Genomic DNA, 27871 nt, shown 5'->3' with positions numbered 1-27871 from the left:
GGGCACTTTGCAGATGAAGAATTAATCGGCTTCTGGGTTTAGTGTGGCTCGCCCACTTTAAAGAACACATGCCAGAGTCATAATAAAAATGTTACTGGTTTTATTTGGAGTTAATACAGCACAACAGTACGAGCACTTCTATTCAGTTATGAAACACTAACTCCATGATTTACTTTACAGATACGTCAATGGCAGCCATGTAATCTTATCTGCTGACTTGGCAACAGCGCCACCTGTTGTAGTGTGGTACAAAATGCACTTCAGAATGTCACCTTGCTGCCCGATCAGCTGCTACTCTAGAACTGTCCAAAGTTGAATAAATTGCAACATCTTTTACAGAAGCAAAGGCTGAATATTCACTCATTCAATAGAAATTTGGTCACATTTAAATATACTTGGTTTTCAATTTAATCATCCAGGAATTCTTCATCCAAATTAACGTCTGAAGTGTCTATGTCATCCAGCTCCAAGTTATCCAAATCATCGTCAAGATCAGTCAGAGACTGAAATTAAGAAAATAACATTTTAGACCAAGGATGTTTTGCACATCAAATCAAGCTGAACGGGAAAGACCTGTGGCTCATTGATTTTGTCAGTCCTGCAGAAACTAACAAATTTACTCCATATCTTTGATTCATTTCACACATATTTCCCCTTTGTTGTAGACAATTAATTTCCAGCATGGCAATTTCTTACATATTTGCTTTCAAAAGGTTATGGTACTTAATACAGACAGAGCTGGTCTATGTCATGGTGTAACGGTGACACAGTGGTTAGTACTGCTGCCTCACAGGGCCAGGGACCCAGGTTCGATTCCAACCTTGGGCGACTGTTTGTGTGGAGTTTCATGTTTCCCCGTGGGTTTTCTTTGGCTGTGCCGGTTCCTCCCAGGTCCAAAGATGTGCAGGTTAGGTGGATTGGCTATGCTAAATTGCCCCCGAGTGGGTTTCAGGGATTGGGGCCTCGGTAGGGTGCTCTTTCAGAAGGTCAGTGCAGATTCAATGGGTCGAATGGCCTCCCTTCTGCATTGTAGGATGCTAATGATTCCCTTTGAAAAATTATATTACAGTGCCTTTAGTGCAATAAAACAAAGAGGTAGTATTTAAGGAGCGTCTGGAAAGGAGAAAGTGAGTTAGAGAGATTTAAGGAAGGGATTCCAGTGGTTAGATCCTGGGCAAATTAACGCGTGGTCACCAATGATGGGGCAATTAAAACCTGGGTTGCTCAAAAGGTCAGAATCAGGTGACTCCAGCATAGATATCTTGAGAGGGTTGTGGGGCTGTAGGAGATTAGAGATAGATAGGGAGGGATGGGGACTTTAACATCAAGACCTTGCTGAACCAGGAGCCAAAGTAAGTTAGCAAACACAGGGATAATAGTTGATTGGACTTGGTGCGAATGAAGATACAAACAGAAGAGTTTTGGATGACAGGCGTAAGCCAGTGGAATATTCAAGTCCAGAGGTAACAAAGGCAGCCATGCAATCTTCCGGCAGGGTAAAAACAAGCCCATTTGAGTAAGAAGTTAAAAGCAAAATACTGTGGATTCTGGAAGTCTACAAAATAGAAAATGCTGGAAAAGCTCAGCAGGTCTGCCAGCATCTCTGCAGAAAGAAATAGAATTAACATTAAGTCCATATGATTTCTTCAGAGTTCCAAGAGGGAGAAATGTGAGGGATTTTATACTGTATAGAGGAGATGGAGCAGTTGAAGCAAAGTATGTCAGTGATAGGTGGGAGCTAGTAGAGATTGAAACAAAAATGTGTAAAGCAGACAGAGGGTGTGTTAATGGCAGTGTGAAGGACTACGGAAGGTGCTGATAGTGCATTAAGGCAAGATAGCAGTAAGTATTAATAGGAGAACCAAGGTCAGTACTCAGTGAAAGCAAACTTGAGAATAAGTAACAGTAGTCTCCAGTTGTTCAACTCGTTGCCTCCCGAGTGCTGTAACATGCCTAATCAGAAGACGAGGTCCTACTCCTCCAGTTTGCGTTAGGCTTCACCGGAACATTGCAGTTGGCCAAGGACATACAAGGGCATGAGATGCTGATTTGCAATGGCAAGCAACAGGAAGGTCGGAGTTATGCTTGTGGATTGAGCAAATGTTCCACAAAGTAGCCTTCCAGTCTGCGTTTAGCTTTCCCAATGTCGAGACCACATTGGGAGCAGTGAATACAGTAGACCAAATTGAAGGAGGTACAATGAAATATTGCTTAGCCTAAAAGGAGTGTTTGGGGTCTTGAATGATGAGGAGGGAAGCGGTAAAGGGGCAGGTGTTACACCTTCTGTGATTGCAAGGGAAGGTCCAGTCGGAAGGGGATGAGGAGTTTGGGGTGGTGGAGGAGTTAAATAAGAAATTGCTCGTCTGTCCCAAAGACAATCAAGTTCCAAGCAATCAGTGATGGGAGGCACTTTTTTTATTTACATCCATTAACCTACATGTTACCCATATTCAAGAATTTGTCCAGCTCCCTTTTGAAATCTTTTAATTTGTTCAATATGTTCGATGACTCCAAAAGATATCTCCTGATTTCTAACTCAATCCTATGCTCATAGAACTTTGACAATAAGTGATTATTATTGTTATTATACTCATCCCAACTTATGCAACTCAAATTAGCCTTACCATATAGAGTAAATCTAATCCTTTCACTATTTAAATAACTCAGTCAATCCCCTCACAAGTAAAACAAAACTCCAGCACTCTTAAGCCGTCTGTGGGATCTAAAGGCCTTTAAAACTAGTATTCAATTTTGCGGCCTTCGCCCGAACCTTCATCTACTTCACCCAGCATCTTGAGTAACTCAAACTGGACACCGCATTCAAACACGGTAGCACTGTTGCTTCACAGCACCAGGGTCCCAGACTCGATTCCCGGCTTAGGTCACTGTCTTTACAGAGTCTGCACGTTCTCCCTGCGTGTCTTTCCTCCAGGTGCTCCAGTTTCCTCCCACCACAAGTCCTGAAAGACGTGCTATTAGATAATTTGGACATTCTGAATTCTCCCTCTGTGTACCCAAACAGTCGCCGGAATGTGGCGATTAGAGGCTCTTTGCAGTAACTTCATTGCAGTGTTAATGTAAGCCTACTTGTGAGAATAAAGATTATCAAATTAAATTAAAATGAGGTCTAACCAAGTCCTTGTATAAAGACAATATAATGTTTTATATTTAATTGTCCTGGCATTGTTCTCATGGCACTAGCCACGAATCTTCACGTGTATGTACTGGAATGCATGATTGAAGTTGGCCCGATCCATCTGTACATGGATTTGCTTAAACGAACAGTGTGCATCCGCTGCTCAAGCTAAATACCTTTTTAGTTTGAAGATCCATTACTTCTGAATCATCTGCAGTTGCCACATAAGCAGATGCTGATTCTAATACTGCTTTTGCATCTGCTATTACTGATGCAGTTGGTGTTGACACATCTGTCACCGATTCCTCTTCATCACTAGAAGGTTTCTACAATGTCAAAAAGTTTAAATCATTTAGAAATGCTGAAACCTTTTGATTAAATAACCAACAACTATTTTTACATTCATCTGGAAGTAGGTAGAAAGTTTTTTCTTTCATTATATTGGTCTGGGAACAAACACTAATTTTCATGAACTCTTTATATGATTCTATCAATTATGTTTGCATTTGTAATGCTGCAGGGCCAAGATCCTGCCACCAGAGGTCCTCGCTGAGCGTGTCACAAGTCCACCGAATGGTAGAATTCAAGGACTGAGCATTTCAACTTAGACATACAAGTTTTAGGTCTCTGAACTCTTTCAAATATCCATTGCCAACAGTGTTGGAGGTTTTGATTACATCGCATTGAAATTACAATGTTAGCTTTCCAGCTCTGACATTAAGGATGTGTTTCATAACAGTCAGCTACCTTCATTGATGTTTCATGGAGAGACAATGCAAAGTCTTTTGATTCTTCAATAATATTCCTTTCTTCATTTGGCTAGTAATCAAAAATAGTAGGAAAAAAGGATTAGCACTAACAAATCCATTCAAATCCAAATTCACAGCATCAATATAACACAGAAGGATGCTATTACTTACAGTGACAAGAGGATAATCCCTGGCAGGTCTCTCTTTAGTTATGTTGGTTTGTGTCAGATACTGCTCAGCTACAAAAGCTTCCTTTAGGCCTGGAAATAGATTTTCATACTCTGTGGGATCAGCGAGTGAATCAGCAGCCTTTTGGTTTATTTTGGCGAGATTCTCTCTCCAGAGTTTCACAACTCTGAAAGGAAAAGTTAGAATCCAAGGGTAAGTCATTTTATGCACATGTGCATATTTATGTACGTAAACACAAGATTGCACTATGCCATGATAGAATTGAAACTGCCGACTCGTACCTGGAGACCTGACTTGGCAAGTAAGTTCGGGAAAAAAAGGCAGCTTCTGGAAGACGTCCTGTTTTTATCAACAATTCCAGACAATTGTCAAGCCTGTATACATTTTTTAAAAAAAAAGATAAAATAGTTTTAAAGTTAAATCAAATATCTACTTGTTGAATTCACAGCACCACTGATCAATATTATGTTACTGCCGGAATGGGGAGGGAATTGTACAGATCAGTGTTTCAAGTATCAGGTAAAAGGTCTGTTTCTGTGCAGTATATTCTGTAATATATTAGTCAGTTTTAGGCACCAAACCTATGCTGACCTTGAATGGAAACAATGTAGATTCACCAGAATGATTAAAGGGTATAATTATAAGGCCAGGTACATAAACCTGGCTTGTATTCCCTCGACTATAGACAGTTTAGTGGTCATCTATTGAGATGTTTTATGTCATTAAAGGATTCAATAGGGAGGTGGAAATGGACTTTTTGATCTGGTAGGAGCATCGAGGATCTTAAAATTGAAACCAAATTGCCATGGAAACCAGACTATGAAAACGATATCCCCAAAACACATAACTCAATAATTGTTTTAAAAATAAAGTACATGCAGTCATCAATGTCGAAAGTACTGCAGTTGAGAAACAGTCTGTTCAAAGAAGTTAAAAGGTGTATAGCTGAAGCACTTACTTTCCTTGCATGAAGTAAGTCATAAAAGCCACATTGTTCTTGCCATCTTTTTCAACGACTTCAGCTAATTTGTTAACCATTGGAGCATTGCCAGAGGCAGTAGCTAGCAACAATAATCCACCATAATCCTGTGCATGATGTAAACACTCCTGGGCAAGGGCAAACTGGCACTTACTAATCGCAAGCTCTGCCAACTGTTTCCATTTCTGTTCAGACTGGGAATAAAAAGATATTTTGTAAGAAAACGTATAAGTTTTTTGAATTCTGATACAATTTTGCACACATTTTCAGATAACGTTCAGACTTATCGACTTAAAGCTACATTTTTATGGGGGGCTGATGATTGAGGTGACAACACCACATGGGAACACTGGTCTGCATCCTTATTATCAACATATTTTATTCTACTTGCATGCTCCAAGACCTTATCCTTCTGTGTGCCTTATCAATGTTTCTTTAATTACTCTCATTATGCTGCCCTACCCTATTATCCCAAACCATCTCCTGTTTTATACTTTAGATCCATATTTCCTCTTGCATGTGCAGAACTTTTTGTGCCCTCCCTCTTTGTTCCATTCCTTTATAAATTCCATTCATCTGAAATAACTTTCCATTCTATTACAGGGTCCACACCGGAAATGTTAAATTGTCTGTCCATTCTACAGGTGGTGACTCATCTGCCAAGTGTTCCCAGAAATTTCTGTTTCCTTTATAATGGCACTGAATAGTTTTCCCTCCCCGAAACAAAAAACAAGTGAGAGCTCATAGTAAAATGTTGCATTTGTTCAAGCTTCTGAAACATGGTTTGCCAATCAAGTCTGCGGAGTACAGCTGAATTTGTAAGGAGCAGTCTAGTTAAGACCAAATTATAATATCACTTTATGTAAAAACGTGGCAAAAAATTGAAGGAGGTAACTTTAAAATTATACAAATGGCATGATAAACATTTCTTAAAAGGATTTATGTTTACTTCGATATCTGGTATTCACAAATTGGGAGCGGGTCCCAAGGACAACCAACATATGACCAGTGAAATATGTTTGTGTGAAATAGCCTGATAAATTTATGCAAGGCTAACTCATTTAAACACATTTCCCAAAATGTAATTTTCCCCAGTTTTAATATTTAAACCAAAGACATTAGAAATTATGAATACAAGCTTACCTCTGCTTCTACAGCCAACTGATACGCAATCTTCAGCTCTCCAAGCTGCAGTGCAAGTTCAAAACGGTGCTCTGGATCAGTGGATACTGCAAGAGCCTGTGATTTAAAACCCTGTATGTGGAAAAGGAAAGACCTTAAAGATTCTTGTAAAAAAAAAATGCATTCGCTCTTTCAGCTTTTCCAAGATGCCAAGGAGAAAATCCAGCAGCCTGGATTTATTGCAATGAGAATCACTTATATAAACTCCACCACTCCAAGTTCTGGCAGGCTGAAAATAGCAGATTTGTTGGCCCTTATCTGGATCTACTGGTACACGAGTCTATTCCTTTGCGCCCAAAATCTGTTGCACAGTACTTAAGTATGATTCTTATCGCAACAGTCACCACATTCCCAAAGGACTACAACAGCAACTTGAATTTTCACAGCAGCTTCAAAACGGGGGACTTGCAAGGCCATTCACAAGAGTAATTAGTTTGAAAAACGACATCTCCATAATCGATAATACTGGTGAAAATAAATTGTAAAGGAAAACTAAAACATGAATTTAGTTTGTTTGTGATTTAGTGTGGCAAGTTTATCGACTTTACATTTTCTTTATTACTGTGTTGCCCACACATTCTCCTGTAAACCATACTACCATTCATGTTCAACCACTAAGATTTAACTTCATTTATTGATTTCAAACCAACCATGGGTTAAAACACTAAATTTCTCCCAATTTCTGCAGACAAAAGTGGCAATGATGAATCTGAGTTAAGGAGTAAACCTTTTATTAAAAAATAAAACATAACAATGTAAAAAATTCTGCAAACTATGTGGTCATACAACATTTTGAGTGCAGAAAGTAATGAATATATTACCTACAAAACTGCCCCAATGTAAAGCATGAATATTGATGAAGGGAAGTACAGGAGAAATTGCTTCTGCTGCAAGTACTTATCATTATTTGTGAGTTAAAATATACAGATATATAGATAAATAAAAAGTACAGAGAAAATGTCACTCAGGATACTGCAGCCAGGAGCACTGATTTTATTATCACTATAAATTACAGTAGTCCCCGTTATACCGCGCTCCGCAATACCGCGGTTCGCGATATACGGCGGGGGGGCTTATGGACCCCAACTGTCAGCTTCCCTCTCCGGATCAAAGTGAGCCGGCCGCTGAAGTTGACACTGCCGGCTGATTGGAGGGAGATTCAGTGAGAGAGGAGCAGCTCACACAGCGTCCGGAAGTGGATAGTGCAGAGCTACAGCTGCCTCAACCCTGCACAGCAGACAGGTTCTTTAAACCGGTGGCGGTCAGAACATATTTTTGAAAGGCAATCCTTTCCTCCAGTTTGGTGAAACCCACCAGAGTTCCTGGTAAGTTTCTGTGGGTTTCCCTCTGGAATAACTCCCAGCCTCATTCTGTGGCAATCAGAGAGCTTTTTTAAATTAGATCCACGATGGGGGTTTTAAATTTATTTAAAAATCTATGCATGCGCTTCCCATCGTGAGTCTACGGGGGTCTGACCTCTCCCCCCGCCCCCCCGTAGACTCACAATGGGAAGCGCATGCATAGATTTTTAAATAAATTTAAAACCCCCATCGTGGATATCCGCGGCTCGGATGCAACGCGGGTGGCTGTCTTGGACCCCAACACCCGCGTTATAACGGGGGACTACTGTATTTTCCTTTTCCATTTCTTTCAATCTGAATCTATTGTTCAATATCTAAACAATATTTCCCAGGATCATAGGACCAGTGGAATTCAATTTTCATCTCCTACACATACCTAGCTTTCCATATTCCAAACCATTCATTAAAAATTTGATGGATACAAACAAGCATTTCATTCATTTTTAACTGCCACAGCTAACGTGCATTAAACTGGGATGTCCTTGGGTACACAAAGGTTTTCTTTAACCATAAGACAATCAATGAAACTTGGAATTCTGTAGCCTTTCACCGTACTGAAGGAACATTAGGCAGTATCATTACATTCAGACCAGCTAAGAAATATTACTACCAAAAATTAAGTATTTGAGTCAGCGTTAAAGCTTGATGTTATTTGTCATGAGATTATCAGCTGCTTAAGTGCTCAACAAGAACTGTAATTTAACTGCTTGCTTTTTAAAAAAAAATACTATGTTATATATTGCTGAGACTGAAAACTGCAGATCAATTGTGCTGAGAAACACCTCTGTTCAAAGAAACCATCTACAAAGACTGACTTATAGTGTGCATTACGATCCCAGATCAGACACCAACAGTGGCTAGGATACTGGACCGAACCCCCAATATTTTATTTTATAAGACTGTGTAGAAAGAATACCTCATTCCAGCAGCGATTTTACAAGGAAATAATGATTTGGTATTTTAAAAAACTTAGCACAATATTAAAATCTTTAACCTGTCACCGGAAAATAGCTTGCAATTACCTCTTAATCAATACTACTAAATGCAGTAAATACAATACCCTTAATCACTATCTCTACTTCCAATTATTCCCAAGAAAGGAAAAAAACATACAGCTCTCAAAACCATCCTACATCAAAATGGCATGGAGTAATACTTGCTTTCCAGAACAAATTTGGCTCCTGTTAGAATCCGTGCAGTCTCTGGCTGGATGCCTTCAAAAAGCTATATCAACTGGTTTGTTTCGGCTTACCCCCATATTCTCGGACAAGTCTGCACTGCATTCTTTTAAAAATCTTTTTAACTAACCTTTCTTGTGGACTCGGTGTTAGCCAGATCAGAAGTCAACTCAAAAGCTCTCTCAAAATGTCTGAATATCTTAGATTAACCCGCAATGTAAACACTAACTCCTAATCAAACTACAGTGCATTAAGCTAGGCTTTTACAATTTCACTCTGGCTTCTGAAAGCTTTCTAATCTTTCAAAACAAGATTCTTTTAAAAACATGACTACTGCAGTCAAACACACTCAAACCCAGGCTTTTAACCCATAATTTGACAAATATTTAATCCAATATCTCTAAAACCCTGCATTCATCACAAGTGGCTATATTTCATCTAACCTGTTTCTCCAGGAAGTGGGCTACTCTTGTCCTTTGTTCCTTTGGAATTGTGGGAAGAACCTTGTCAGCCATGGAAAAGTCCCTCCTCATCACCGCAGTCTGGTACTCGAGTACAGAGACAAGCAAAGAATAGCTGACGATGTTCAAATCTTTATCTCCCAGGTATAGTCGATTATCTTTTGGGATATAACCCAGGAGATACATAGTCCTAAAAAAATAATGGTAGAACTTAAATTTTGGCATTTTCATATTGGTCCTTAATAAAAAATAGCAGTTTCAATTATGTAGATTTTTTTAAAATATACAAGTACATGAATCAAGTTGAACCACCAGCAAATCATTGGGAGTTCATCACCCACTTTCCAAGGACAATAAATGCTGGACCACAATGTTACCATCCAATGAACTAAAAACAAATTGCCAAATTATTTCATATTGAGTTTCATAGGCATGTCATGTGATTTTTCCATCACTCTCCCACTCACCTGTCAAGATGGGCAATGGTGACAATCTCGCCACCAACATAATAATTAAGTCTGTTCACAGAGCTTGTGTAGATGAAACAATCTCCGACCCACAATCCAGTCTTAACAATTTCCTGAATTTCACCAAGAACCTGGTAATAAATACGTCCAAAAGAATTAAACAAATCAAGTAACTTAGTATCAAAACACACCATCAGAAAATGTCACGGATGGAGCCGCATAATTACAACCGACTGACTGAAACATTTTCAGCACAGGAGACCATTTGGCCCATCACGTCCGTCAGGCAGGTTCTATTCAAGCAACTTTTACAGCCTATGATTTCTATGTTCTCAGTTTCTTCAAAGTAACTACTCAATTGATTCGCTGGGTGCTTTCATCTTACCTCAAAGGCATCTTCAATGCCATCCTCTGTAACTCCTTCATGTGTTTCCTGTGCTGTAGCCACCTTCTCAGCAAGATATTTCAAAATGAAGAAAGAATCTTCTGTGGCAATGCACACCAATTCACCAGAGTCTGACCAAAATATCTGCAAGTAAAAAGAGTACCCACGTTGTTATCTGGTGCTCTGGTGATTACCGTTGCTGCAACAAATGCATTGCAAAATTTAGTTTCAGATCATAGAACAGCTCGATCTTGTTTGGAATGGTGGTCCAGGCATTTCATTGGATCTCTGTGCCAATGGGTTTGGGAAGGAGTAAACATAGCCTGGATATAGAGCCCGATCACCATCCCACGAGGAAACAGCATGTGCAAAAACTAGATCAGGCTTTGCTTTAATTCCCTAGATAGCAGAACACCACGGCCGTGCCAATCGGTGCCATGGTTGTCCGGGACGGGCACTTTGCGGCCGTTTTCACGAACGCTGAAAGCAGGTGTGATCGCGGCCGTGAAAACGGCCGTAAACTCCGCGGTATTCGGCCCATCGGCCTGCGGAGAATCGCTGTTCGCCGTAAAAAACGGCGAGCAGCGATTCATGTCGGGGGGGGGGGGGGGGGGGGGGGGGAGAGAGGATAGCAGGAGGCCGGGAAAATTGTCGGGAAGGCCCTCCCGCTATTCTCCGACCCGTCGTGGGCAGCGGATAATCGCGCCCTAAATACCTATTCTCATGAGTAAGCACTGGAAAAGGCCATTAACTCATTATTTAAATCTATGCAGAAATCAGGCCATTTTTATTTCTAATCCCTTGCTACCAATCACAATTCCCTCTATTCCTGTTACCTGGAATAATTTATAAAACAAACATTCAACAAGAGGCTGTATTAACCATACTAAGTAGCAGTCCCTTAAAAATACTCTTCAGTTCAATTCAGCTTGTTTTCTTTAGGTTTAAATCACTTCTCTGAACCCAGCGCTTCCTTCTCCACAATTCCCAACCGCATAGACAGGTTCTTTACAGCAAGTTCCAATCACGTACTAGGTTTTCTGACCATAACACAAATGGTAGACCATTCATTTTAAATGGATTGCCATCAGCATCATGGCTAGAAATTGTAAGCCACAGTATACAGCAAGATCCTACTATATATACAGGATGTGTAGAATGCAGGGTCTGAAGAAAAGCTTTTAACAATTAATCAATACTATTACTCCTCTTCCACTGGAGTTATTTGCCATGGGAGGATATCAAAGAACTAGTAATAAAATACAAAAATCATTAGCTCAGATGATGAGTCATAAGCCGCACAAATGTGCATTTTTAAGAACACCCTAGAAGTAAACTATTCCTGAAGGAAATTCATCAATTTAAAATTCTAGAAAAGGTGATTTATCCAAATCGAGATGGGTACTGAAAAATCAAATTCTGTTCTTAATTTATTCTCCCTTGGTGGAATACTAATCGGCAGGTTATATCACTTACATGTTTGGGCTGTATTTCGATTCTGCGGATGAGTTCAGTGGTTTCCCAGTCATAAAATGCTAGGCCATTCATTGAGCGGACACCCAGAAGGAACCCACCATAGATGCCTACAAACATCAAAATCTTTAAAGTTATCACATTCAAATAAGAGTGTCAGACGAAACCAAAAAGCAAAATAAGATAAATTATTGCATTGTGAAAGCATTTCAATAACAAGTACTTATGTCATCATTCCAGAACTTAATCTTCAGACTTTAAAAATAATTTAATCTGGTACATGTTCCACAAAACTGAAAACTATTGATCTGCCTTCATAGCCTCGCTACATCGTATTCTTGTGAATCAACCGTGACATGAAAAATTAAGTGAATCAAAACGGTAAGATCTACATGATACCCGATGATCCTTTCTTCCCTCTCATCCTTGTTTGTTTCTCTTTTTTGTTCTTTTCTTTTGATCCCATCCATCTCCCTCATTTACTGTGGTCTACTTATGCTCCAGCTGTCTCTTTTTTCTAATTCCCGTCCACAACAAGGTCTCTACTCACTTTCTACTCTTATGTACTTCAAAGCACAGAGTTACTTTCTGATTTATCATTAGGGAGAACATATCTGGCTAGCATTTTAGTTCTGAATTCCAAAACAGATGTCCCTTAACATCTTGCAGCATGTGACTCAAATGTTTGAACATCTTTTATTTAAAATGCAGTTCAAGCTGTTATATAATTATGTATTGCTTATTAAAAAGTATCCATCTTACATGTAAATACTAAAAGAAACTTAGTTGTTTGTTAGTACAGAACTTAAGCACTGATTGAGAAAAACATTTTTGTTGAGGCCTGCACTCAAAGAATCATAGAATTTACAGTGCAGAAGGAGGCCATTCGGCCCATTGGGTCTGCACGGGCCCTTGGAAAGAGCACCGTACTTAAGACCACACCTCCACCCTATCCCCTTAACCCAGTAAACCCATCTAACCTTTTTTGAACATGAAGGGCAATTTATCAGGGCCAATTCACCCAACCTGCACATCTTTGGACTGGGAGGAAACGCACACAGACATTGGGAGAACCTGCAGACTCCGCACAGACAGTGACCCAAGCCGGGAATCGAACCGGAGACCCTGGAGCTGTGAAGCAACCGTGCTAACAACTGTGCTACCCTGCTGCCCATTCATCAGGATATTCACAGTGTCCAATATTAGATGTGATTCCGCGATTGGACAAAATTTGTTAAATAATCCTGTGTGCTAAGAATTATGCTGACAATAAATTTAAGATTGTCAGTCAGGCTCAGTGTTGTGCATTTACGTATTCTGGAAGCTATGTATATTAGTGCAGGCCCTGTTCTTTACAGACAGGAGGAACATGTATACGCATTGCATCTGTTTCAGCGAAAGAAAATAAGTGACCTCCATTCACTGGTTCATGGCTCATGACTGGAGTCAAGCTGCCTTGTTTATATTTAAAACAATGCCTGCCGGTTAAGAGTCAGTCACCAGCAACTGGCTTATCCACAATGGGAATGGCTCTACCAATCAGAGTCCACTTGCCAACAAATCAGCACTCGGCACTCTTATCATACTGTATAAATTTATTGATTTCCCTTGCATTGTCTTCTTGCGAATGCCTTGATGAGTGCAAGATGAAAAGCTTAGCAAAAAATGTCTTTTTCCAGCAGAAAAAACCTTCTTGAAACTCTCCAGCTACATTGCATTTCACGTAAGTTACAGATTTGCTAGAAAAGCTTTTAAACATTTCCAAGAAAACATTCTGATTTTAAATACACAGACAGGAATAGTCAAATCTGTTTCCTCTATTTTTGTTCCCAATGTACGAAAACTTCTGAATCTACCAAAACATTGTCAGCATAATCGTGTTATTTTTGTGATTTAAATTTAGACAAAATGTTAGACAAGTGCATCTTTTTGAGTGAACTGGAATGGAGTGTTCAATTTCCTGTCCATAATAAAATGGACAGTGTGCAGTTTTCAAAACTCTGCAGCAAAGAGAGCAACAATTCCTGCAATTCTGCAGGAGCAACAGCAGGCATGCCCAAAAATGAGGCGTTAACCTGGTGAAGCTAAAACACAGGACTACTTGCGTACCAAACAGCAAATAATAGACCGAGCTAAGCGATTTCACAACCAACAGATCAGATCTAAGCTCGGCAGTTCAGTCCACTCAAGGCAATGAATGGTGGACAATTACAACACTCACTGGAGGAGGAAGTTCCCCCAAGTATCCCCAGCCTCAACGATGAGGAGCCCAGCACTATGTGCAATAGATAACGCTAAAGCATTCGCAACAATCTTCGCCAGAAATGCTGAATGGATGATCCCCAGCCTCCTCCGGAGATCCCCAGCATCACAAATATCAGTCTTCAGCCAATACAATTCACTCCATGTGATATCAAGAAATGGCTGAAGCCACTGGACATAGACACTGCAAAGTCTATGGGCCCTGACAATATTCCAGCAATAGTAATTTTGTGCTCCAGAACTTGCCGCACCCCTAGCCAAGCTGTTCCAGTACAGCTTGAACACTGGCATCTACTTAACAATGTGGAAAATTGCCCAGCTATGTCCTGTATACAAGAAACAGGACAAATCCACCTTGGTCAATTACCAACCCAACAGTCTACTCTCAATCATCAGCAAAGTGTTGCAAGGGGTCATCAACAGTGCTATATCAATCGGCACTTCCTTAGCAATGTCCTGCTCATGGACGCCCAATTTGGGTTCCACCAGGATCACAGCTCTTGTACTCACCACAGCCTTGGTTCAAACATGGACAAAGAGCTGAATTCCAGAGTTGAGGTGAGAGTGACTGCCCTTGATGTCAAGGCAGACTTCGATTGGCTGTGGCATCAACGAGCTGTAGCAAAACTGGAGTCAATGGGAATCAGGGGGGGAAACTCTCCACTGAGAGTCATACCTGGCACAAAGGAAGGTGGTTTTGGTGGTTGGAGGTCAATCATCTCAGCTCCAGGACATTACTGCAGGAGTTCCTCAGGGTAGTGTCCTGGGCCCGAACATCTTCAGTGGCTTCATCAATCACTTCCATTCCATCAGAAAGTCAGAAGTGGGGATGTTTACAGATGATTGGACAATGTTCAGCACCATTCACAACTCCTCAGAAACTGAGGCAGTCAACGTCCAAATGCAGCAAGACCTGGACAATATCCATGTTTAATTGGCAAGTAACATTCACACCACACAAGTGCCAGACAACGACCATCGCCCCATGACATTCAATGGCAATACCATTGCTGAATCTCCCACCATCAACATCCTGAGGGTTACCACTGACCAGAAACTAGTGACTGCAGTGACTACTCACCTCCTGAACTGCTCCAAAGCCTGCCCAGCATCTACAAAGCACAAGCCAGGAATGTAATGAAATACCCTCCACTTTCCTGGATGAGTACAGCTCCAACAACATTCAAGAAGCTCAACACCACCCAGACAATGCAGCTTACTTGATTGCGACACCTTCCACAATCATAGAATTTACAGTGCAGAAGGAGGCCATTGAGCCCATCGAGTCTGCACCGGCCCTTACAAAGAGCACCCCTAAAGCCCACGCATCTACCCTATCCCTGTAATCCAGTAACCCCCACTTAACATTTTTTGGATACTAAGGGCAATTTAGCATGGTCAATGCACCTAACCTGCACATCTTTGGACTGTGGGAGGAAACCGGAGCACCCGGAGGAAACAGACACAGGGAGAACGTGCAGAATCCGCACAGACAGTGGCCCAGCCGGGAATCAAACCTAGGACCCTGGAGCTGTGAAGCAACTGTGCTAACCATTATGCTACCGTGCTGCCCATTAACATTCAGTCCCTCCACCAGTGGTGAACAGTGGAAGCCATGTGTACAATCTACAAGATGCACTGCAGGAACTCACCAAGGTTCCTTCGGCAGCACCTTCCAAACCCACGACCACTACCATTTAGAAGGACAAGAGCAGCAGATACCTGGGAACATCACCACCTGGAGGCTCCACTCCAAATCATTCACCATCCTGACTTGGAAATATATCGCCATTCCTTCACAGTCATTGGTCAAAACGGGACTCCCTTCCTAACAGCACTGTAGGTGTACCTACATCTCAGGGACTGCAGCAGTTCAAGAAGGGAGCTCGCCACCACTTTCTAAATGGCAGCTAGGGATGGACAATAAATGCTGGTCTAACCAGCAACACCCACATCCCACAAATGAATATAATTTGCTAAATCTGGCTTTTATCTCTCTTAGATGCAGTTGGCAGTATGTAAACCAAAACCCATTACCTTCAGCTCCAAAATCTGGCTTAAATGATTTCTTTTCTTTGAAATTCTTAAATATTTTCACCACACTGTTGCTTTCCCTGATTGCATATCTGAAAATAAAAGCACATCAATTGGTTATTCAAGTGTTTCCTGACGATAAATTAAAATCACATACTTATAAATTTACTTACTCAGAAGAATCATGTGCCCATACAAACTCCTGTGCAGATCCGAAGCTCTTATTTCTTAAAGCCATTGCTGTGTAGATAATATATTCACCATCACCACAGACGACCACAAACCTAAACACAAAAATTGAAATGAATGTGTTAATAAAAAAATTAATATTCCCAAAAATAGCACTCCTCTACTGTAGTGAGAACCAGACAACATGCAAAACAGGAGAAAAAACTGACAGTTTCCACCTTCGCTGTCTCAGATATATCCCCTGCATCTCTTGGCAGGCCAAGGTTCACCAGCTAATTTGGTCAGCATGCACGTTTTGCTAAGCCAACAACGCCTGCAATGGTCAACGACATTGGTTAGATGGATGATGACCATGATGACCAAAGACCCTCTGCACGGTGAACTGGCCCTGGGTCATGATCTCCAGGCTTCCATACCTCTGCCACAAGAACAATTGAAAGCGAGATATGAAGGTGGCAGACATTAACAGACAACTGGGAGACAGTCATTAATGGCCACAACCTCTGGAGGTCAACTATTTGGAGGGGTATTGGGAGAGGGGGGGGAAGAAGTGGAAAACTCAGCTGTGCAAGTATAGGGTCCAGAGAAAACAGAGGCCAGCAAACCCTGCAACTTCTCAGCCTACTGTTTTTATTTGTAGCAAATGAAGACAAATTGTGAGGCATAGTAGGGTTCCTGAACCACATTAAAGTTTAACACTGAGTTGACCAGTAAGGTGCAAGATGGAAGGCTGCCGATAATAATCACAGTTCTAATACTTTACTAAAAATTAACTTTTTTTAATATTGCAAGTGACTTCAAGGATATGCTATTTTTAATTGGGGAATCAAGCATAATTTACTAAAATTATGCACAGTAAATTACTATATTAAAAAAGCTCACTTTAAGATAACAGTCATAGAAAATAGGAGTCGCCCATTTGGCCCTTCGAGCTTGCTCCGCCATTCAATATCATGGCTGATCATCCAACTCAGTAACCTGTTCCTAATTTCCCCCCCATATCCTTTGATCCTTTTAACTTCCAAGAGCTATATCTAACACCTTCTTGAAAACGTATGTTTTGACCTCAACTGCTTTCTGTGCTGGCAAATTCCACAAGCTCACCACTCTCTGGGTCCCTTAAGTAACAGCCCCTTAACAGTGAAATTATGCCCCATCTTTGCCCCAATACAACTAAAGATTAATCCGAAATTATTTTGCACCAAGTAGTTGTCAAAATATTCTTTTAAGCTGGGGAAAGTTAAAGCTTTACCTTCCATTGGGATTATGTTGAATTGTCTGTGGATATATCTCACAGCTTCCCATGTCTTTCACAGCCAAGGGCAGTCTTTCACCATCTTTTATTTCAGTGTCTCCCATTGCTTTGAGGTTAGCCTGCTGAACTTCAGAATGTTTGGCCCAAATAATTTTACCACTAGCATCCATAGACACTGCAGGTTCTTCACGACCAAGCTAAAAAAATAAGCATAAATATTGTCAAGTACAAGACTGTTCCATCACATTCGTATTTACCCTGTCAAGCCCCTTCAGAATCTTAATTTTCAATAAGATCACCTCTCATTCTTCCAAACACCAATGCATATAGGCTCAATCTGCTTAACTTTTCCTCATAAAGAAACCCCTCCAACCCAGGAATTAGACGACTGAACCTTCTCTGAACTGCTTTCAAGTCATGTATATCGCTCTTTCAGTAAGGAGACCAAACTTGCAAACAGTACTCTTGGTGTGGGTCTCATTAATACACTGTACAGTCGTAACAAGACTGGACAAGCCTGGCTAAGAAACTGATAAACAACCCTATGGCAAGGAGCTAGAGGTAGTTAGTAAACATGGATTTTTATTTGATGGACTCAACAAATCTGGAGCGAGGGCAAACATATCCAATAGAGATATAAACTATTTATATGGGCCACAACCAAGGATTTATGTCGAGGGTAGAACATAATTAGTTTGTATTCCTACTTTGGCACATCCCAAAGCATGCCATTGTCATGGAGATAGGCTGTGGGGTTAGGTTTCTTTGCTTAATTTATCTGGGTTGTTCTCACAGAAGAAGTCTTATGTAGGTTGCAGTTCACAGTTAGAGGGAGAATGAGGGAATAGAAGTTTGTCCAGCTTGGAACTAGAGGAAGTGATCTCTTGTGACCCTGACAGTGAAAATAAGGAGTTAGCTAAGTTTGAGCTAAGAAGTTCACAGTCATAATGTTTTGAAGAAGAGTTGTAGGATCAGTTAGCTAAAAGGATCCCCACGAGGTTTCATACTTTGGGGAATAATGGAACACTGAGGAGAAATTAAAGTGAATTCTTGAGGACTGAGACACACCTTTGGGCTGGTCCCAGGAAAAGTGAATGAGTCTTCGAGATTTTGTAAGATAAGGGAACTTCTGGAGGGTGGTGGGGGACTAGAAATAAATTGAATTTGTAGTACACAAAGTTTATAAGCTATACTGTTAAGTTGGGAGCATTTGCTTTGTTTATTTTCTTTATACATACAATAAAGTTTGATTTGGGTTAGAAAATGAAATCTTATGGCATTGTTCTATCAGTTAACTAATGGGTGTTCCGATTTCTCCTGAAATGTTCACAGTCTCGAAGGTCATAACATTGCCTACTGTTATATCAGAAGTTTTTGCTGCAATATAGTCAGTCCCTTCATCCATATCACTAATATAGATTGGAGGTAGTTGCGGTCCCAGTACTGATCCTGCAGCACTCCAGTTAAAGCCTGATAACCTGAAAATTACTCATTTATCCCGACTCTCTGTTTCTTGTTAATTAGCAAATCTTCTATCCAAGTTAATATATCAACACTATGAGCTCTTATCTTGTAAAGTAACCGTTTAGGTGCACATTATCTAATGCCTTTTGGAAATAATTTGGATTGTGGGTATGACTCTCTGAATAGTAAATATACACTTCCTCTCAAAGATTAATATGCCCCTATATTAACTCAGGAGGTCTTGTGGTGCACTGGATATCATCCCTGCCTCTTGTGTTCGAGTTCCATCCTAAGAATTGATGGCCAAGGAAGATGCATTCATAACGAAGCCGAGCAGGTCGAGTATCAACCTACAAAATCCTTCCAACGGACCGAAGGCAGGTGCTAAGAGCAGGAGAGACTCCTGGTCAGCCATTCGTGATGTGGACTGGCGTGCCTCAAGCTATAATCCTCCGTTAACAGGCTACCGACCTGTTCCAGGAAAACATTCACTATGGGACCGATGAACCACTAGGTGCACCACTAGGTGCAGGACGTGAAACAACAATAAATCAGTTCAGACACTTCTAGCCACGCAAAAACAAAATTCAGAAATAGAGACCCCCCACCACACATTTTACAGTGTGCATTATTTTAAAACCTATTAGCAATGATAAAGTCAACAGATTATGGTGATATTTTATTAATGAAACAGACGTGATAAAATGCACTCACACATATGTTTAGTAGTTAGAGGGTAATACAAGTCAATCTGTGTAACTATATCAATGGTGCATCAAGAAACCATTCACACTATTCAAATTCTCATTTAATGACTAGTGTGCATAAAAGAATGACACCTTCATACTGCAGATTATAGATATTCAAACAGACGTAATTTAGCTCACATACCTTAATGATGATACTGCCTTCATCATAGCCAAGAGCCACGTTGTTGGAGCCCCTCAGACTTGCCACACACCAAACCCGTTCCATTCCATAATTCAGGGTGCTCTCTAGACGGTAAGTGCTTGAATGCCAGATACGGACAGTACCTTTAAAGATATAAATGCAATTGGTCTGTTACATACATAGCAACACAGTATTATTTAGACAGGAGACAATTGGATTATCTAGCCTATTCTTCCAAATGTCTCATTAGTTTTTAAATCATTAATTAATGAAATTAATTAATTAAGATTCTAGAACTATTACCCCTGCTTCTCTGACCAGCGTATACATTCAATCCTTCTTTAAAACTTCTCCACACTAATAGATTCAAAAACAGCTTCTTCCCCGCTGTTACCAGACTCCTAACCGACCCTCTTATGGACTGATCTGATCTCTTCACATATCTTCTCTACTGAGTAGTACTACACTCCTTATGCTTCACCCGATACCATGTCTATATATTTACATTGTATATTTTATGCTTGCCCTCTGTATTTTCTTTTCATGCATGGAATGATCTGTCTGAACTGTATGCCGTACAATACTTTTCACTGTAACACGGTAAACGTGACAATAAACAAATCCAATCCAATCTTTAACATAGTCACTTGGAATGTTCTATAATTATTTGAAATTTCACACTTCAACCTTTAAGAGACACATTGTTCACAACGATTAAGAATTTAAATATCAGAGATTACAAGTGAAAATTATGAAGTTAGAAAGAGAAGAGCCTTTTCGATCACAAGATAATAAAGTTGTGGAAGAAGTTACTAGAGTTACAGAGCTCGAAAACTGCACTAATATTTCAGCACTCCATCATAAAATACAAATTGTGATTGCTCCATATCACACTGTACACAAAGTTTCTTTTGAAAAGCGAGTAGCTGCTGAGACTGGACTAGTCAGGGTGTCCAATTTATTAAACAATTATATATTTGCAAGGTAGAACTTACAGCTATGGATACAATCTCCCTCCTGCCCTTTTGGAAGCTCCAAAGCATCTCTGAAGACAATAAATCAACAATCTTTTTCCTATAAAAGTAACTGCTTGGATTTTTTAGTACATGAAGTGGTGCAAAGTAAGCATCAATAGCAACTTTTGAAACATACGCAATACGCACCATCCTCCGATCCAGTGATGATAATTGGAAGTTCCGGATGGAAGCTAACACAAGAGACATTCTGAGCATGGCCCTCCAGTGTCTGAACGCAAGTCTTATTCTACAGCGAAACAGAATTATTTCAGTTGTAATATACAATGTTTATCTCAGGACTAAACGTTTTCAGTACATTTGGCAATGGAACATGCAACAGGATCAGGTTAACTGGCTTGTGCTGCAACTTGTGCAGACTTTTTCTAACTATTAACAGCAACTTTATATAAAGTAGATTACTTTCTCTTAGGTGAAAATGTTTATTGTTTATATGCTGGATCAGTGTTTTTGTCAGCTATTGATTGACCTACATGGCTAAGTTTGACCTTCAAATCAAAACAGTGACTACAGCCAGGTTTTTATATATCATCTTGGAAGCAATGTTTATTTCTAAAATAATTTTACAGAGTTAAGCTTCACCATTAAGTAAAATCCACTGCATTTCACACTTAAATAATCCTACATAATTATTCAACCTGCATGAGCAATTACTTACCAATGTAATAATTTCTCTTTACCTGGTAGTCCCAGATTTTAACTAGGCGGTCATCAGCTCCAGAAATCAGATACGGCTTGTCACCTCCACTGTAGTAATCAATGCAGTTCACTCCTTTCTCATGGCCCTCCAAGGTGAAATTAGGTGAGGATGAGCCAAGTTGCCACACCTGACAATTGCCAACACACAATTTACTCAATGTAAGATCTTTACAAAAGAACAAAATATGCAATACAAATCCCTTTCAAATATTCCTAAATTAAATATATAACACTCTACCATAATATTATGTTTGTCTCCATCCTTTAGGCTGAGCGGTAAAGCCATATTGTTTACAAGTCACTTAGCTTTATGCCTTTTTGCTCTGAAAGGTTTTAACTATTATAAAAAAAGCTTCTCAGCTCTTCCTTCCAAATAGTTTTGCACCACACTTCAACCTTGTTCCATACCTTAATCGTCCTATCCAAGGATGCACTTGCAAACTGGTTGTTGTCTTTCGGGTTGATGACAATCTGCATAACATAGTGGGTGTGACCTTCAAAAACCTGGGTGCAGGTCCACTTCTTCTCCCAGTCCCACAGTTTGATCAACATGTCATCTACCAAGGAAACAATTTACCAGTTTTTGAAACCATTACATAAATGATCAAGATTCTAAAACAATACAAGTCAATATCTGCAGAAACTTTTGCACTCACGAGCACTAATATCAAAAGATTTTATCAGAAATAAAAAGCTTTATTAATTTTACACTTACAGACTACAATATTGGTCAGCTTGAAATGTTAAAAAAATAAATCTGAAGTAATATACACTCACCACTGCTGGTCAAGATATAAGGTTGAGTTGGGTGGACAGCAATACAACGAATGTAATCTGAATGAGCTTCAAACATGTGAACTCTCTCCAGTGTGTTGTAATTGAAAACTCGGATTTGCATATCATCCTAAATTACGAGAGAGAAGAGATTATGCCTTGCAAATTCAAGATGTGGAGATGCCGGCGTTGGACTGGGGTGAGCACAGTAAGAAGTCTTACAACACCAGGTTAAAGTCCAACAGGTTTGTTTCAAACACGAGCTTTCGGAGCACTGCTCCTTCCTCAAATTCAAAACAGCCAAGACTTCTCAGTAAATTCAGGATGTACAGGTTTTTGTGGACCACTACTTCAAAATGACAGAACAAACATCTGAACTAAAAATCACAATAATACACAATGATTTTTAAGATAGTCTTCCCCTCACGTCAATACAAAGAAAAGACAACTTTCACGAACACGTCGAAACGCAACGAGGCAGCAACTTCACATTCATTGATAAATTAAGTCAGTTTACATATTACACCAACATAATTCATGATACAAATGGCAGTGAGAGAAGGGAAGCACAACTGTTACCATCAAATGATTAAAGTGACTACAATATATTTATAAATTGTGTCTTTGCTGGAACTTGTCTGTAAAACTTCATGTGACATTTTTGACACACTTTTCCTTTAATAATTCTTTATGTCTATATTTACAATAGTTAAAGATCATTAATTTTGTAAATTTCCAATCCCAATTTTGAGATTTAATGTACATGAACGTCAATCTCATAACATCCTAAATTCAAAAGACTGATTCAGGCGAATGTCCAGTTGATCTAACTCTCCACAACACCTGATCCACCATCACTTCTCTCATTTGCACATGAACAGCAGACATAGAACAGTACAGCACAAAACATAGAACAGTACAGCACACAACAGGCCCTTCGGCCCTCAATGTTGTGCCGAGCCATGATCACCCTACTCAAACCCACGTATCCACCCTATACCCGTAACCGAACAACCCCACCCCCCCTTAACCTTACTTTTTATTAGGACACTACGGGCAATTTAGCATGGCCAATCCACCTAACCCGCACATCTTTGGACTGTGGGAGGAAACCGGAGCACCCGGAGGAAACCCACGCACACAGGGGGAGGACGTGCAGACTCCACACAGACAGTGACCCAGCCGGGAATCGAACCTGGGACCCTGGAGCTGTGAAGCATTTATGCTAACCACCATGCTACCCTGCTGCCCCTCAATTCACCAGTTATCCACCAAGACATAACCTCAATTCACCAGTTATCTCTCCTGAAGGACAAGTTGTTGCTTGGCACAATGTAATGTGCAATAGAGATATTATCAAAGTACCCATGAGACTAATCTACTCATACATGCCTTCCTCAGATGGGAATGGGCAACCATCTCTGGGTTCTCTAAGCAATCTCACACAAACAAATTAAAGCAGATCGTTATCTGGAGGCAGCCTCACCAAATAATTAAAGCTCAGGTAATTTTTTATTATGGTACGTAACTTGTCTGAATAGAAAAACATTTATTTTCTCCTTTATTAATCCATTTATGAATAAAAAAAACATTCTCATTCTAAAGTGCTTTACTGGTTCCACAGTTGTCTGCAACGCTCTTATGCCTCAACCAGGTTAAAGATTGAAATGTGAATCCTGGCACTGAGTGACAATTGGCTATTCAATATGGATCGGTCATCGGAGCTTAGGCTGATAGTAGCTCCTCAAAAAATGTTCAACACATGAACTTTTAATTGGGAACATTCGAAGATGATTGGGAGATGGAAGCATGCCTGGTTTTACCCTTCTTAAACTTTGCTTGATAACGTGCCTGTCAGATATCCTGGAATGTTGCACTATTTTAAAGAAACTACATAACTGCAAGCTGTTGTTTTCCCAGTTGATTGAAAGGCGCAAAGCACCGCCCCCATTACTGCCTAACTGAGATCAGCTAGCTCAAGAAACACCATGGATCACTTCTATAACTCTTTAGTCTGAATGGTGCTGTATCGCAACTTCAGACTCATAAAATTCCCAGTCAAAGATACTTACTGCTCCTGTGATGACCCAGTTCTTTCGTGCCACAAACTTAGATGCCCTCACAGGCAGATCGCACACCTCAAATGTCTTCACAAGTGTCTGGAAGAGTACAAAAACAATTATTCAAAAATAAATGCGACCAGTTTATTCAAAACACCATTTCACTGCTGTGAAAAGTCATTTACTTCAATACTGTAAATGCATGTTAATTAGCATAACCAGATAAAACCTACAATATTGTGAGAAATTAGAATAACATAAGATGGAACTCGTCATCTTTGAATAATCATGGTGTAAACGTTTTCAATTTAGTCACATTTTGGGCTTTGTAGATGATAAATATCTGGTCTGGCGAATGAAATAAGATCAGAAGTCGGATGTGTGAACTGTTACACACAGACTGCTTAACACAACCTCAAAGACTCAGATATTTCAATTGCCCACCGTTGTCTCTATAAGTGACGCTGTAAATTTTGAAACTTGCTCTGAGCTGTTTCGTGACTGTGGCACTTCTGCAGCAGAAACCCATTAAACATTTAAACAAATTAATTTACTGGAGACGAAAGTTACATTCTGTGCTGATTTGACCCTCAGAACTGGAAGATTGGTAATCTGTTTCATTACCACAACAGCACCACGTATATCAATTTTACATAGAGATATAGTACAAAATGCAGATGTGGATATTTATTATTTGGGGAATTATATGCAAGATAATAATTTACTTATTATGATTCCATGCAAGGTGATTTTACTTCTATCTGACTACATGTTGAACATTCCCTCATCAAGAATGAAAACTAAAAATATGGGAAGACTTCTATATGCAGTTCCTTACTGTGTTTCACAAGATGAAAGCTGGTACACCACTGGAAAAGGAGAATACTGCACGGGTGGGAAAAGAATACAAACATCAAACATTTTTTAGGTGGCAGAAAAAGACAGGATGGTATAATCGCAGTGAACAGATCTGAATGATTAGCACTGCTGCTTCACAGCGCCAGGGACCCGGGTTCCATTCCGGCCTTGGGTATCATCTGTGTGGAGTTTTCACGTTCTCTGTGACTGCGTGGGTTTCCTCTGGGTGCTCTTGTTTTCTCCCACAGTCCAAAGAGGTGCAGGTTAGGTGGGGTTATGGGGATAGGGCGAGGGAGTGGGACTAGTTTGGGAGCTCTTTCAGAGGGTGGGTGCAGACTCGATGGACTGAATGGCTTCTTTCTACACTGTAGGAATTCTATAATGCTAAACACTGTTGAGAACTGGAGGAGGAAAAAAGGCAGCTGTACCTGAGATTCGTGGTTCCATACGCAGACACTGCCATTGTAAAGACTGGCCAACATCCATGGCTCAGTTGGATGCAAGTCTACACTTTTCACTCGGTCAGACCGAGCGGTCAGCTTCCGTTTGATATCTAGTCTCAAAGGCTGGAAAACAAAAGTGAATACAGCACTAATATTATTCCAGATAATGCATACTTCAAAACAGTGCACATTGGTCGAGTTTAAACACATGGGGTATAAAGGCATTAGAAGTACATAAAGTGACTGCCAAATCGCTATTGCCCGTTTTGTACTCCCAAACAAGACAAATATATACTCCAATATTTCCTTATCACAATTTTAGTACTTCTTACTTTATAGAATATTATGTATGCTGAAACTGTAAAGTTAAAGAGACAGCACTTTTCTGGTTAACAAAGTTCTCCCAAAAGTGAAGCCAATTCTGAGGAAGAAGAACACTTTAATTGAATCAATTAATAAAAGCAAAAATCTGTTACAGTTGTTTGACTTTAACAGCTGTATGCTATCTCTGCGAGCATGACTGAACTCAGCCTCATAGACCCACAAAAATATGGGTCTGTCATTGGGTTAACTGCTCTAAGACTTGCCTCTGTCAGGCTCTGTAAATAAAGTTTTCGTAGATGAACTACTTTGGGATGTTCTGAGGTGAAAGGTGCCATATAAACATGAAAAAAAAAAGGTATTTCCTTTCTTAAATTGAGGTAGCAGGTTGTTACTGGAGGAGTTCAGAACGTCTGATCAATCTGAAACTTGGCATTGCAACAGCCAACCACACAGAGTGAAGGCTCACGTATGAACAGGATTTGCACATCATACCAGAGGGCCATCAGCTTCCATTAAACCATATGTAGTAAATCACTCTAGTCAAGAGGGGCAAAAGCAAACTAAACCTTCCAGCAGGAACAATTATTCTACTGATAATTAAACTCCACCATCCACTGCATACGAACGTTCAGTAACTATTTTTCTATTAGAAAATTTAAAGCAACCAATTATTTTTTTTCCAATTAAGGGGCAATTAAGGCCACCTAGCCTGCACACAGGGCCGGCTCAAGGCACCGGCAACTCGGGCAGTCGCCCGGGGCGCCATGTGCTGGGGGGCGCCAGAGACTCGGGTCCCGCGCATGCGCAGTTGGGCCGGTACCAACCAGCGCATGCGCGGTGGCCGCCCCCCCGCTCGGTCCGCCTCCCCCCTCGGTCCTCCCCGCCCCCCCCTCGGGTCCGCCCCCCCGCTCGGTCCTCCCCGTCCCCCCCCTCGGGTCCGCCCCCCCGCTCGGTCCTCCCCGCCCCCCCCCCCTCGGCCCCGCTCGCCCCCCCCCGGCCCCGCCTCCCTCAGCCCCGCCCCCCTCGCCCCCCACCCCTCGGCCCCGCCCCCCCAAGGGTGCCGAAGTTCAGCTTGCCCGGGGCGCCAGCAACCCTAGGGCCGGCGCTGCCTGCACATCTTTGGGCTGTGGGGTATCAGACCCAGGCAGACATGGGGAGAATGTGCAAACTCCACACAGACAGTGACCCAGAGCCGGGATCGAACTGGGGCCGCAGCGCCGTGAGACAGCAGTACTAACCACTGCACCACCGTGCCACCCCTTTGGTAACTATTTTAGCTTCCCAATATACTTCCATGGCAGAAATGAGTCATTTATTTGTAATTCCTTGGTGACAGAAAATAACAATACCGTGTATATTTAACACTCCACTACTGAGAGTTTGGATCATAAAAGCATCAGTGCCATGGGCACAGTGTTCTGACAGGGATCAATGTGGAGTGTTTTGATATTTCCTACGTTTAGCTACAGGAAGTTACAGCTCATTTAAGGCAATATCAGATAATCAGTCTGAAAGCACAGATGATGGAGGGTGTGCATCTTCCTCTCCCTTCCTCAGAGCTCGGCCTGTGCCAGCCCCGTCCACACAGCTCGGCCTGTGCCAGCCCCGTCCACACAGCTCGGCCTGTGCCAGCCCCGTCCACACAGCTCGGCCTGTGCCAGCCCCGTCCACACAGCTCGACCTGTGCCAGCCCCGTCCACACAGCTCGGCCTGTGCCAGCCTCGTCCACACAGCTCGGCCTGTGCCGGCCCCGTCCACACAGCTCGGCCTTCCCACCCGGGAGAAACTCTGCAGCCCGCTCCCGGTCCCTCGCTCGCAGTCAGCATTGACCCGCACTACCGGGAATGCCCGTCAGGCTGCTGGACCCACCATCGCTGCAGCAGCTCAAACTTCTCGCCAAAGTCCGGCCGAACTGACTGATCCTCTGACGTGGAGCTTCCGCCTCGGCCACGAAACACGGGATTTCGGCCGATTCGCGCGAGACTGGCCGCGGCTCCCGACTCACGGGGCCCTCCACGCACAGC

The 27871-nt window shown here is 41.2% G+C and overlaps 1 protein-coding gene across 1 annotated transcript; it reads right to left on the bottom strand.

The window, feature by feature from the left end:
- Positions 1 to 83: 83 nt before the first annotated feature.
- copb2 (COPI coat complex subunit beta 2) lies at positions 84 to 27871 on the bottom strand. Its single transcript, XM_038817608.1, has 22 exons — positions 27717 to 27871; positions 25509 to 25646; positions 24235 to 24321; positions 22166 to 22292; positions 21797 to 21945; positions 21370 to 21516; positions 20819 to 20918; positions 19656 to 19798; positions 17298 to 17497; positions 16030 to 16140; positions 15860 to 15948; positions 11564 to 11670; positions 10088 to 10231; positions 9703 to 9833; positions 9218 to 9425; positions 6197 to 6307; positions 5033 to 5247; positions 4356 to 4448; positions 4057 to 4240; positions 3884 to 3955; positions 3313 to 3462; positions 84 to 503 (listed from the first exon to the last, which is right to left on the bottom strand). Exons 1-22 carry the CDS (start codon positions 27717 to 27719, stop codon positions 408 to 410), a joined length of 2805 nt encoding a protein of 934 aa, XP_038673536.1. The 5' UTR covers positions 27720 to 27871; the 3' UTR covers positions 84 to 407.

Source organism: Scyliorhinus canicula, chromosome 13, assembly GCF_902713615.1.
Source record: "Scyliorhinus canicula chromosome 13, sScyCan1.1, whole genome shotgun sequence".
NCBI lineage: Eukaryota > Metazoa > Chordata > Chondrichthyes > Carcharhiniformes > Scyliorhinidae > Scyliorhinus > Scyliorhinus canicula.
Note: the sequence above shows the minus strand (reverse complement) of the source record. Positions and strands in the feature narration are given on the sequence as shown.